Here is a 12631-nt window from a genome sequence, read left to right as displayed (position 1 = left end):
AAATCTTAATTTGTTCAAATAAAGAATAATTTGTTAAGGGGAAACCCTTAGCCCTTATCGTTTAAAGAAGGGTTTTATCTCCAAATACGTCGTTTCTTACTTTTAAAATGTTAAAAGGAAGATAAATGTGTTTTTAACCGTCTTTGTCACCGTTTGGTATCACTGTGGCTTTAAGAAAAACTAAGGCTCCGCCTGTCTTGTTATAATGAATGGCCATATGTCAATGAGGCGAAGCGCTTAAGGAGAAAAAAAGGACCTTTTTGGCCTACTTGATATGCCGTACTCGCCCCTCCTATTGTTGCTTCCTGCACAAACACACGTGGATTCTCCTGCTGCCAAGCATAGAAACAACAATACAAATGGCAAACCAGGGACTCTCTTACGAGGGGTGCAATTTTTTAAGACAGCGGCTAGTTTTGTCAACACTTAGTGGGAAACGTGTCAGAATTAAGAACATACGATCTAAAGAGGACGACCCAGGGCTGCGCGGTAAGTTGCAGCTTGACTCTGCATGTGGCGTCGTAGTTAGCTTGGTGGCTAAGGGCTAGCTGTTACGCAGTTGGGAATCAGTGTTGTCACCGGGATTCTATAGTGGGATAAATGACTAGGAAGACTGTCAATTAAATAGAATTCATTTTTGGTCTTCCTATATATATTTTTTTAATTACAATATTGTCATAAATAATATTCTTTGATGTTTTCATAGCTTTATTTTGCAAACTTGTACGAAGAACATACAGATGAGTGTTCATATAACTAAGTAATTGGATAGTTTATTTTTAGTGTTTAGTAAAAGCTCAAATTTTCATTAATTTATTTTTTGGAATAGAAAACTTTTGATTTATTTTCTATTTTGATGATTTTTTTTATTCTTAATAACTAAAATATGCTGTTTTTCTTTTCCAGACTTTGAAGCAAGCTTCATCAGACTTCTTGATAAAGTGACCAATGGCTCAAGAATAGAAATTAATCAAACAGGTGAGTATTAATGTTTTGTTTTTGTTTTTTGTGTGGAAATATGCTGAATATGACTTTTGTGATTGTTTTTCCATTTGTCTACAATTATTGACTTTTCTAGGAACTGTGCTATCCTACCAGCCTGGATTGTTGTATGGCGGCTCTATAGAGCACGACTGCAATCCTCAACGCTCCATTGGATACTATCTTGAAGCTTTACTCATGTTGGCTCCTTTCATGAAGATGGCTCTGAAGGCAACTCTCAGAGGAGTTACTAACGACCCCAATGATCCAACGGTGACATAAATATTCTACTCTTTAAACCAAGTTTTTGTAAACAAAACAAAAAAAAAAACTGGGTCCTGTAGTCAATGTGTTTAAGTGAACTTTTCCCATGATCATATAGACTTTCCAGTCTGGGGTTTGCAACCTGACTTGATAGTATGTGAACATGACAGATGTCGGTGTTGGGCTGTGACAGTTAGTTGTGTTGGTTTACCTTCGTGGTTATTATTTGTCTTGTTTTGCAGATTGACCTGCTGAAGACCACGGCTGTCCCTCTGATGAAAAGATTTGGAATTGATGGGGAGGGATTTGATCTCAGGGTGAGTACATACTGGTAGACCAGTGATGAAGATAATTAAAAAGCTGGATTATTCTGTGTTAAGCACAGACACAGATGACTCTGGCCCACAACTACATGTATTTAATTTATATGTATTTTTTGGCTGTTACACCCTCAGGTGGTGAAAAGAGGGATGGCACCTGGTGGTGGAGGAGAGGTGGTTTTGTCTTGCCCCATCCGCAGAACTCTCAAACCGGTCCAGTTGACAGAGCAAGCCAAGATCAAGAGGATTAGAGGAGTGGCGTATCTTTGTCTAATTGTCCCTTTTTACATTTTTCATGCATAGAAATTTATTTAGATTAGCTGTCATTTTGATTTATAAAAAGTTAAAATACATGCAAATTATCCTCTTTATTATCACAATTTACATTTCTGACATCTATTGCTCTAATAGATGTTGCTCATTTAATTCTAAGTCTGTTTTCTTTAGTTATTTAGAATCAAGAATTTATATTATAACAGAGTAGACACAGGTAAATTCTTAAGTTCTTGGCCCATTGTACACAGTGAAACACAGAATCTCAGAAAGAAGTATCTGAATAGATTAGAATAAGAAGTAACGGTGCAGAAAAACACTTTTAAAGTCAAATCTAATACAAATCTAAGTCCTTGACTCAGAAGTTCAGATATTCTGTGCGAGTTTCTCCTCAGATGGCCAACAGGATTGTAGAGTCAACCAGGGCTGTCCTCAACCAGTTCATACCAGACATCTATATTTACACAGACCACATGAAAGGAGCAAACTCTGGCAAGTAGGTATCTCCATAAACTTTCCAGCACGCGGTATAGTGCTGAATCAAAAAGTAAGACATTAACAAAGTGTAACTGCAGGTCTCCAGGCTTTGGTTTGACACTTGTGGCCGAAACCCAGAATGGCTGCTTTCTCGGTGCGGAGATGTCTTCAACTCCACAGGGGCAAGGAGACCCCATACTGCCAGAAGACCTTGGCAGAAACTGTGCCAAGTTGCTCTTGGAAGAGATATACCGGGTAAGGACAGACTAATCTCTGAAAGCATCAACTTTCATATCAACGCTGTGGTTAGAAGGTTGTCCTTGAAGGGTAAAGAATGAATATTGTCTAGGTCCGTTTTCGTTCATTAAAAACATGCATGCCCATTTTGCCATTTAGGTTGACAGATGTGAATGCCAAATTGCTATAAAGATGCATTTTCTTCGTTTTTTCCTGTTCAATCCTTCTTTTCCTGGGCGCTCTCCAGTCCTTTTCCACTGATTTAAAGAGGCGTTTGCACAAAACTATTCATGCGATCATGTTTGTAATGCTTTAACTTAGAATAATAGGTTTGATTCAAAATCTACATGGATTTGACACAAATAGACTTTTCTCCATTATTTACCAGTTTGCACGCTTACTCATTTTATCGCTACAGGCAGGTTGAAGCTTATGTTGCTGAGCTACAAAACAAATTGCATTCAAAATTCCAAGCATGTGCTGCTGCATTTGGATAATGCAAAAAGGCTTTCTGTCCAAACTGAACTCCCACTAAGTGCAGTCATGCTTTACACAAGCAGTTCCAAATTCATTTCTAGCATGTGGTTTACACTTATTTAAATTATCTTCTATAGTGTATGTAACTTGACAAAGTATATCTTAAAACACCACCAGTTCAGGTAGCTTTAAAAAATGTTTAGGTGGGTGTTTGTTGTAGTGTTGAAGAAACTCAGAAAACCGTATGTTTTCTACGTTTTCTTCAGATCAGTCTGACTAACAGATCACTCTGACTAAAAATTAAATGTTTTATCTTTAAAAAAAAGGCACCGTAAAAATGTACCTCATTTAAAGGCCTGGCATTAAGGTGGTTGAGAAGCTGCTAACTGCTTAAAATTTACTTTATTAAGACTAAAAAGTTTCTGCTAACATCAAGAACGTACAGGAATGCTGGAATTCCATTAGTTTATGCTGCATCATATTTAGCCTTTTTTTTCCTTTTAGCAAAGCTACTTTCTGCCTGGAAAACTAGGAAACTGTTCAGGAATTGGAAATACAAGGGCAGAACGCAGGAGAATTCCTACATTTGCCGCCCTTGTTTACTCACATTCCCCAGTAATGATCCCTGTCTGCAAACCATCTGAGACATTTGGGGAAAAACAATGATGTACAGAGGAGCTTAAGGCTTTATTATGTTTCAAATGTTTGCTTTCCCTTACATTTTTTATACTTTTGAGGCCCCCCCCCCCAACTGAAAGGGTTATCACACTATTTAAATGAATTTTTTTAGAGTCTTGTTTTTATAGTATTAAGCCTGAATATTTAGATGAGAATCATGATTCTTTTTTTTCTTTTCTTTTTTTTTTTACAAATTTAAGAGTATTTGTTTTTTTTGGACTCAAATTCTGTAAATCTAATTCGCAAAACTTTTTCATATGTATGTATCACAGTTTTGTATTAGATGTAGTTTAAAAAAATCTGTGTATTTATTTTTAGTCTTTGTGTGGCATTTTTTGTGTCATCTGTAAGGGGAAATGTTTTGAGGCCATTGAGTGAGGTCTGGGATGTACTTTATTCCTGCCTACTAATGTAGTGTGACTGGCTGTATTAACTGTAAACACATTTCCCTGTTTTTCCATCATACACACTGGCACACAGGTGACACGAGCAACTACAACAGACACGCACAATGACAGTCTGTCCTCAGTGTGTCACCACATGGTTCTGCCCCTCAGCCCTCGCTCATCGGAGCCATGTGAGTCCAGTTAGCTGGTCAGGGAAGTGCTGATTAACTCTGAAAGAGGAATATTGTTGATCCATCCTCTTTGGCTTAAGTACCAGAGTGCAGACCTAAGTGTTTTTCAGTTCTCTTGGAGGGTTGGGAGTTCAGATATCCTTCAGTATTTTTTGCCTAGTTTCAAACTGCAGATGTTGGTCAGTCAAATTTGGAAGCTTCACATTTGAATATCGGATCGTTTCCCTTCATAACGGCAGCAACAAGATGGAGCGGCTGCTCTAGTGGAAGTGGACCGAACGCTAAAGACGTTTATAAGTTAGGGGATTCCAGCATGCATGGCTGCGCTCTCTGTGTTTGTTTTATGGTTAATAAGTACCGCCTTCAGTAGTAAGCCAAAGTCGCAGCGTCGATGACTTGTTTTTGAAAGAAACATCAACACTTGCGGGGTCTGATGTAAGTGCTTCACTCTTTACATTTTGAGCTCTTTTTTATTTATTTGTATTTTTTTGTTTTAGGAAAGTTTTGTCTTGTACTTATAGTGTGTGTTGGATTTAAAACAATTGTGTACAGAGGTTATTCTTAAATGTAATTTTCAAAAAAAATAAATGTTTAAAGGAGGAATATTTTCCATCCCCAGTAAGCATTTCAGGGGGTCATTTTAATATCAAGGTCACTGATATCAATTGAAATTAAGTTCTGATGAAATACTTTAACCTGTTTTTTTATTCTTCATTCCTTACTGTTTATTGTACATTTGCGTTTGTAAAAAAAAAACTAACCACGTAGCCGTTGCCTACAATTTTTGCAAATTATTATAATACATGTAGCATTTCTGCCTGCTGCCTGCTGGAAAATGGGATAACCTTTCTTACAAAACTCAAGGGACTTTTCTTCAAGCCCTTGGCTGGTCTTCAGGACTAGATATTTCAACTGTTATAGTTATCATGAATTCAGTAGATCTTTAAACCTGTAGAAAAAAAGACTATTGATTTTAAATTTATATTGAAGGTAGGTAAGAAGTAGGTTCTTAATGTATTTTTTTTTTTTAAAGATTGAATTAAAATCGTGTTTTTGAGTACATTTAAATTTGTACAACGTTTTGTGCTTCTTTTCTAGAGTTGTATTTCTCCAATAGCTTGTTGATTCTCATCGGTCGTAGAGGGAGGGCAGATAAACTCATTAGCAATACAGTGTTTTTTTTTTGTTAACTACCGGTAAGTGATATAATTATGAAATCGAATCAGAATTTTGCTGAAAAGCTGCCTCAAAGCCGCATTATTACATGACTGTGCCAAACAAGCCCTTTGCTGGACAAGAATGTGGGAATGTGATCTCTTCTGTTATGCATGTGTCTGGTTGCACTCAGCACTCTTCACAACAGACCTGAAATGTTCAGTTCAGTGGAATGTGTTCACTGGGATAAAGGAGGATCTGATGTCTTCTAGATGGATTGTATAATGTTGATGGTGAGGGAAGATACATTTTTTAAAACCTATGCAAACATTTTTATCAGCTATTGTTTTCATAAAGAACATTTTTTTATTCCAGATTTACAACATAGGAATGATCCAGTGTTCTGATAGATGTTAAATACTCAAAATTGGTGCCATTAGGGTTCAAAACTGATGTAAGTTTGTGATTTGGAAAAGAAGTGAGGAACATTGCTCCTGCTCATCCACGTATTTGAAAAGATGGACCTCCTTGCTCCACGTCGCAGTTTCCTGTTTGTATTATTTTCATTTCTGTAAAATCATCCCTTTCTTTTTTTAACTGTTGTAGGGCGGCTGTGTGGATTCGTCCAATCAGAGCCTGGCGCTGCTCCTCATGACCCTTGGCCAACAGGATGTATCAAAGGTTCTGCTCGGACCCCTGTCAGCATACACGTAAGCCACTGTCCCTCCACGCTGGCGTGTCGGTTTGTTCAGGCGTTTGCGCTCACGCAACATATGGAAGAAGCTGTCATGCCTGTGTTCGCAGTATCCCGTCGTGTGTGTGAGACATAATGTACCACAAACGCTGAAATGTTTGGCAAAAGCCTTTTAATCTTCTGTGCCAAGAGCATGACTGCAGTTGGTAAACAAATGCTGATACCAATTAGTGACTAGAAATGTCACCAAGGTCATTGCTGGGTTTGTGCAAACATAGTGGACAGAGCGATGAGTGATCGTCTTTTGAAGAAGACTATTTAACCCATTGTTATGAGTGATTTTAAGGACAGCTGGAGCAAATAATACTTTCCTTCTGCTCTCCTGAAGGGCAGTGGACTATGAACTGTCCATTTTCAGTTATCATGGTACCGGTGCTGTGTGCCTATCAAGTACAGTACTATGATAACTGAAGATTGGCAGTGCCATCGCTGTACACTTGTGCTTTTACTCTGGTAGTTTGGATGATTTTCATGTGTGTTTTTGAGGCTAAATGAGCTTTAAGAATCAACCTAACATGTAAATTGGTTTCACTTGCATCAGCCACAGGGTTGCTCTGGGGTGTTTTGTGGTTAAAATATACTCAGTTGGGTTGGAAACATTAAAAAGTGCTCTTCCATCTCTGGATGTTTCAACAGGATTGAGTTCCTAAGACACGTCAGGGATTTCTTCCAGGTTATGTTCAAGATTGAAGTCCAGAAGCCGCTAGAAGATGAAAGGAAAAGTGGAGACAAAGTTCTGATGACCTGTGTTGGAGTCGGTTACAGCAACATCAACAAAACTATTAAATGATTTTTTTATACAACTGCTAGACAATGGTCTGTTTTTTCACACTTAAAAATGTTCTCTTTATTTTGATTAAGTTAGACAGTCTGCCCAAATGTATACAGTGCTTATAGGACATTTGACAGGTTAAGTCACAAGTTTGCCTTTTAAAACATCTTTAGGTTTAGTCAAATGCATTTAGGTGTTGGTCAGTCAGCATCCAATGAACACTGAGAACAGACTTGATGGGAGGAGTTAGTCTTCTGTTCCACACAGCAGCATCAAGGCCTCTCCGTAATTTCCCGACACCTCAGACTGGAAACGAAGAAAAGCAAATCAGGGAATGATTGAAAGCTGCTGTACCGCCATTAATATTAAAGACTACATTTTTATACCTTTGTTCACATAATTCATCTGTAAGAGTTAATAGTTTTTACTCTACTAATTCAAATTGAACAGTAAAATATGCTCAGGTTGTTGCTGCAGGAATTTTCTTATATTGTTTTTACTTGGATCTCGTGACATTTTGCTAAGTGGACAATAAGCAGTTCCTGGGGGGGAATGTTATTTTGGAGTATTTACCTTTAACTCTGAGTGAAGGCTAACACCAAACAGCTTCTTGTACTCTGCTTTGATGTCCAACAAATCGATTTCAGAACGACCAACGATGATTCTAGTAAGTGTGGATTCATCGGTTCCTGCACCCTGAACAAAGAAGAAATAGGAAAGAGAAAGTTTTAGAATAATCAAATGGTTTTTGTAGCTTTAGATGACAAACGTCCTTGTGATTGACAAAGTCCGTGGACTTTTGGTCTCTAGATTTGGAAAGAAAAGTTAAAAAAAAAAAGGGACAACAAACACAAAAATGTGGAAACAGTCTGCAACTTTCTTGTCCGGATACTCTAAAACAGAATGTCCTGTTAGGATTCTATAGCTTACTGTAGACAATCGCACACATCCCTGCATGAAAAGCTTCTTTGTATCCCACCCAAAATTCAGCATGAGTTAATGGTAGGTCTGGACACAAAAATGTCAGGGGCAGCCGCCAGAAGCAGCAACAACAAAGGCACACCAACCCTGTCCACACTGCTGATGAGCAGTCCAGGCACTGTCCCTGACAAGGACTGAATGCCGCTAAACAAACACAGATCAGTAGTTGGTGCTGAATCTTCTGATGGGAAACATTTTCCTCTTACCCTCATGCTCTTGAAGAGCCTCTCAGCAAAGTATGCAGGAACGTTCTTCACGCATTTAACTGAACAGAAATGAATACTTGTTAAATTAAATAAAAATACTGACTAGATTAAAAAAAAACAAGATCAGTGAATCAGAAAAGCTGTTACCAATCGCCACAAGTAGTTTTTCCACTTCTCCAGACATTTCACTTTCAATGCTCTCCTGCAGAGTCTTCTTGCTAATGTTCTTGTACTCCACCAGAGCTGCAAATGGAAACATGACATTAGTGGAGCTCCCTTTTTCTCATTTGAACAGTAAAATATCAGTCTTTAGAATTATTTCTTGTCAAGGTGGAGCAATAAACCCTTTAATCCTATTGATGCAAATATGCATCAAACCACTTCAGCTCCAAAATTAAATTAATTTAGAATTTCTTTGAAAGCAAAAACATTTTTATAATTTTTCTTTTAATCCAGACATCAAGGGGTTAAGAGTAAAAAACAAAAGTAAAATTCCTGGTAGGTCAAACTCATACACAAACATTGATTTAAATCTGATCCAAAGTTTCCTTTGCTAAATAAAATAAAGGAGGCAAAAAAATAAAACATATTTCCATATTTGGTTCTATGATTCACATTTATAACCTTCACATTCCCAAAGCCCAGGAATATGCAGACTATGATTTTCTAAATCGCATCTTTGGCCAAAGTATATAGAGAAAAGGACTACTTTGTCGAAGCTGAGGAACACTCCCGTGGCACAAGATGTCAATAAACTTGTCCTCATCAGTCCCCCACTTCTTCTCTCCTGCTTCATACAATGTCTGTGAAAAGGAAAAATGTCATGACAAAGAAGGAGAATCGTGTACTGACAGTAGCAACATTAATCCATGATTTTGTCATATTAAACCTGGACTGACTGCAGGCTCAGACTTGCATGAGTGAGAAAAGTAACAAGCCTAGTGAGTTCCTAAATTAAAAGAATGAATTTCCCTTCTCACTCTGAACTTTTTTCATAATTAAAATAGAACAAAACTGTCCAAGACTAAAATCTGTGTGTAAAGATGGGACCTTAGCATCTTCTTTGGCTTTAGCAGCGTCCACACTGGTGCTCTCGTCCCTTTTCCCCTGTGAAGACATGGCTGAACATCACAAATCTTTTATTTTATTTTATTTTATGTTATTTGGAAAATATTTTAAACGATCACATTTAAGTTTAATGTTTGTATCTTCCAGGAAGAGATTCCAAAAATTTTAAATTTTGTTAAAAATGTTTTTTTTTCCTGGATGTTAAATCACTACTGGTATTTGTTGACTTTCTGTGATTTGTGAAAATGTTTAAGATGTTTATGTTACTGTTTTTTTAATACCAAAATAATTACGTTTTTACATATGGGAAATAAATTATTTTGTCTAGACAAATTAGGATGTTTGGATCCTCCATCTCTGAATTATCTTAGGAATCTTTCCAGCATTGTCAGCAATGGAAGCACTGCTGCTCATCTGCTGGGACGTCTTTCAAAGGTATTGCACAATACCTCAGCCAAGATGAGCAGCGCTTTGGCGTAATCTCCTGACACCTCTGACTTCAGGTCATGAATCATCAATCTTCCAGTTTCTTAAATAGAAAAAACAAAATGTACAGGAAGTTACAGAGTGTAATAATTTCCTGCATGTTCGGTGGCTTGATCAACATTGAAATACATTTTTTAGTAGAGTTCCACACCTTTTAGGTAAGTGTCAGCCATGTCTCTGATCTGTTTGTTTGATCTAGAAGCAAATATTTCTGTCAGGATACACTCGGTGGTCCCTGAACCCTGAATGGAAACGGTAACAAAAAGATACATATATATATTTTAAATCACTGTCAAACAAGCTAATAGAGCAATAGTGGACATGGTCATATTCCAGCCATGTAGCTTTCTAGAAAGTAATAATTCAACCAAACCTACCTTTATAGCTCTGATCACTTCATTACAGTCAAAGAGAGCAGGAGGTGTTACCAAGGCAACTAACAGGTTCTCAAAGTCACCATGGGTGTCGCCCTCCAGGTCAGCTACTAATTTCTAATGCAAAAGGATGAACAACTTTTTTTGTCTTCAGCAAAAACAAACAAAAAAATAAACAATTAAGTGATCTGTGCAGATACCCTTCCTGTGGCTTTCTCATAGGCGCTAGCGACAAGCTGACGCTGAGCATTACTTCTTTGAGTCAGCACATCAATAAGTGTCTTTTCTGTTGTACCTGTAATAAAAAAAGATTAATAATTTTTTTTAATATTCTTAACATTAGTTGGATTTTTTCACAATATTTGACCGTTGAAAGATTCAGCTTTTAACATGCATTTATGGATAGTTAAACTCCTTAACCTACCGAGACCCTCAATAGCTTTCCGGAGTGCAGTCACATCCTCATCCACTTTAAAATCGGCCTTGTCCTTCACTGTTCCTCTTTCCTTGGACTGGTTAACATGAAGGAAACTTATCAGCTCGTTTAAAGAGCAAAACATGCACATCAGTTCATAATGCAGTGTCATTTGTAAAATACATTTGTCCTGATGATTTAAAGACCAGGGGTCTGTAACCTTCAACACTTAAAGAGCCATTCTGGTCGATTTCTCACTGACAACAAAAGTAGGTGCCACAAAGCCCAACTTTACCCTTTAGAAAATAAAACACTCATTTACATTTATTTTACTGTCAATATTATGATAAATATAAATGAGCTATAGTTTTAAGCATAAATAAAACACAAAAAATAAAATAGCCTTTTTTCTAAATATAAAACAGTTTATAACTTTTGACAGAGATTCACATGACTTCCTTTCAAAATAAGACACCCTGTGTCACATAGGATCATCTCAATGCAGTAAAACTGAGGTAGGTAGTGTGATGTCAGCAGTGATATTAAAAAAACAACAACAAAAAAACAGTTTATGGTAAAATCTCAGCCAGAAATGTGTAAATCTAAATATCCAACATTAAATCGAAGCTTATTAAGGGACTCTTACCGTATGACTTTAATCATAAGGCACACTTTTACTTTAATTAGTTCATAAGTAGTAAATCTTCTTTATAACCCAGTGTGCCTTAATTCTATTTTTGCTTAGTGTCCGCCAATTGATTTTTTGTAGTACAAGGCGCTCGAGAATCTGTCAAAGTACTTTAGTTCAACTCGTGATATGTACTGTCCCCAACTATTTTTGAATAAAGTTTGAGTTAGTTTACTTTTTTTTCTTCCTTATTTTACAACTTACTTTATTTTTAATTAGCAGTTAGTTGTTAAAATCAAAACCTTTATCTTTTTCTTCAAATAAAGATCCACAATGGAGGTGTTAAAGAGCCACATGTGGCTCCAGGGCCTCAGGCTGCAGACCCTACAAACTCATCACAGGCTGCATAACATCGAACTTACTGTTGTGGCCAGTGAGGAGGAGGAGGAGGAGGGGGAGTCCAAGAGGAGATCCAGATCGTCCTGCAGAATTAATCAGTTGGTTAAACAATCTACATAGGAGTCCAAAGACGGGAATTGTGGACGAACATATGCAAATATTAAAAATGAACTCACCCAAACAGACATTTTTGCGCTTGTAAAGAAACGAGGAGCTGTATAGCGGATCAGCGGGAAACACAAAAAGAAACAACTTTAAAGTTTTGTCAAATATTTATCTAGGCTTCTCGGCGTTTTTCTAGTTTTATCTGTCTATAATCTTTATGTTGTAAGAAAAAAAACATTTATTATCCTGATTTCAGAGGATACACGCAAAACTAAAATGAAGTCTGAATGAATGGCGACGGCGCATGCGCTTACAAACGCAGTTTGTTTGCAAATTACAAATGAATACGTTAAAAGACAGAAAAAGGGTTCTCTTACCTACCCAAAAGGTAGAATTAAGGGGAAATTGGGAAATATCTGGGATCAGTCAATCTCCGTGATCTGCCACACCTTTCAGTAAAGTTGGTGAAGGCAACGCCCAGCGTTTGCTTTGGGAGGGAGGCTGGATCATGCTCCTCCTCACTCACACCGTGCAGCTGCAGCTGCAGCAGGCTTTGCGCAACATTTGGATCTAATGGAATTCTATTGATTCATTTCAAAAATATTATTATTTTTAATAATCCAGAGTTGAACCACAACATGTCTTAATAACCAATTCAAGAATGAGCAAATCAGAGATGCTATTATTAATTATTAATAATAGCATCTCTGTATTAGTATTATTTCTGACCTTTTTTCATGTTTGACCAACCTCAACAAAACCTTAAGTCATGTTTGCTTTAAGGGCAGAGACAAGGATATAAATGCGAGAAAACGGAAAGACATAAATAAAGTCGCACCCCAATTCTTTCCTAATTTGTTTTTATTTATGTGTTTCTTAATTTAGTCGTTTTTCTTTTTTGTTTCATCATTACAAGCTATTCTGCAAGTGACCAAGTATTTGAAGTAATAATAATAATAAATATAAACAAAATAGAATGATTACATACAGTTTATGTGAGAGAA

At 37.0% G+C, this 12631-nt stretch overlaps 2 protein-coding genes and 1 non-coding gene across 4 annotated transcripts; 2 read left to right on the top strand and 1 right to left on the bottom strand.

Annotated features, from left to right (window-relative positions):
* Positions 1 to 262: 262 nt before the first annotated feature.
* On the top strand, positions 263 to 6996 carry rcl1 (RNA terminal phosphate cyclase-like 1). The gene is made up of 9 exons (XM_004074843.5): positions 263 to 489; positions 907 to 978; positions 1079 to 1254; positions 1488 to 1562; positions 1701 to 1825; positions 2209 to 2334; positions 2414 to 2570; positions 6046 to 6149; positions 6830 to 6996. The coding sequence occupies exons 1-9, from the start codon at positions 360 to 362 to the stop codon at positions 6981 to 6983; spliced, it is 1119 nt and encodes a 372-aa protein (XP_004074891.1). The 5' UTR covers positions 263 to 359; the 3' UTR covers positions 6984 to 6996.
* On the top strand, positions 6521 to 6628 carry mir101b (microRNA mir-101b). Its single transcript, NR_107150.1, has one exon. It is a non-coding gene; the product is annotated as a microRNA mir-101b (primary transcript).
* A 16-nt stretch (positions 6997 to 7012) lies between the features above and the next one.
* anxa3b (annexin A3b) lies at positions 7013 to 12170 on the bottom strand. 2 transcript variants are annotated; one of them, XM_020707752.3, is made up of 14 exons: positions 12009 to 12170; positions 11699 to 11736; positions 11546 to 11605; positions 10505 to 10592; positions 10281 to 10375; positions 10084 to 10197; positions 9858 to 9948; positions 9670 to 9749; positions 9203 to 9259; positions 8862 to 8955; positions 8300 to 8395; positions 8153 to 8211; positions 7539 to 7661; positions 7013 to 7271 (listed from the first exon to the last, which is right to left on the bottom strand). In XM_020707752.3, the coding sequence occupies exons 2-14, from the start codon at positions 11708 to 11710 to the stop codon at positions 7212 to 7214; spliced, it is 1029 nt and encodes a 342-aa protein (XP_020563411.2). In that variant the 5' UTR covers positions 11711 to 11736; positions 12009 to 12170; the 3' UTR covers positions 7013 to 7211. The 2 variants fall into 2 exon arrangements, with proteins under 2 accessions (XP_020563411.2, XP_023816803.1); XM_023961035.2 differs by having other exon boundaries at positions 12005 to 12166.
* Between the last annotated feature and the right edge of the window lie 461 nt (positions 12171 to 12631).

Source organism: Oryzias latipes, chromosome 12 (assembly GCF_053564925.1).
Source record: "Oryzias latipes strain Hd-rR chromosome 12, Olatipes_Hd-rR_3.1".
NCBI classification, from domain to species: domain Eukaryota; kingdom Metazoa; phylum Chordata; class Actinopteri; order Beloniformes; family Adrianichthyidae; genus Oryzias; species Oryzias latipes.
This window is presented reverse-complemented; position numbering and strand designations above follow the sequence as displayed.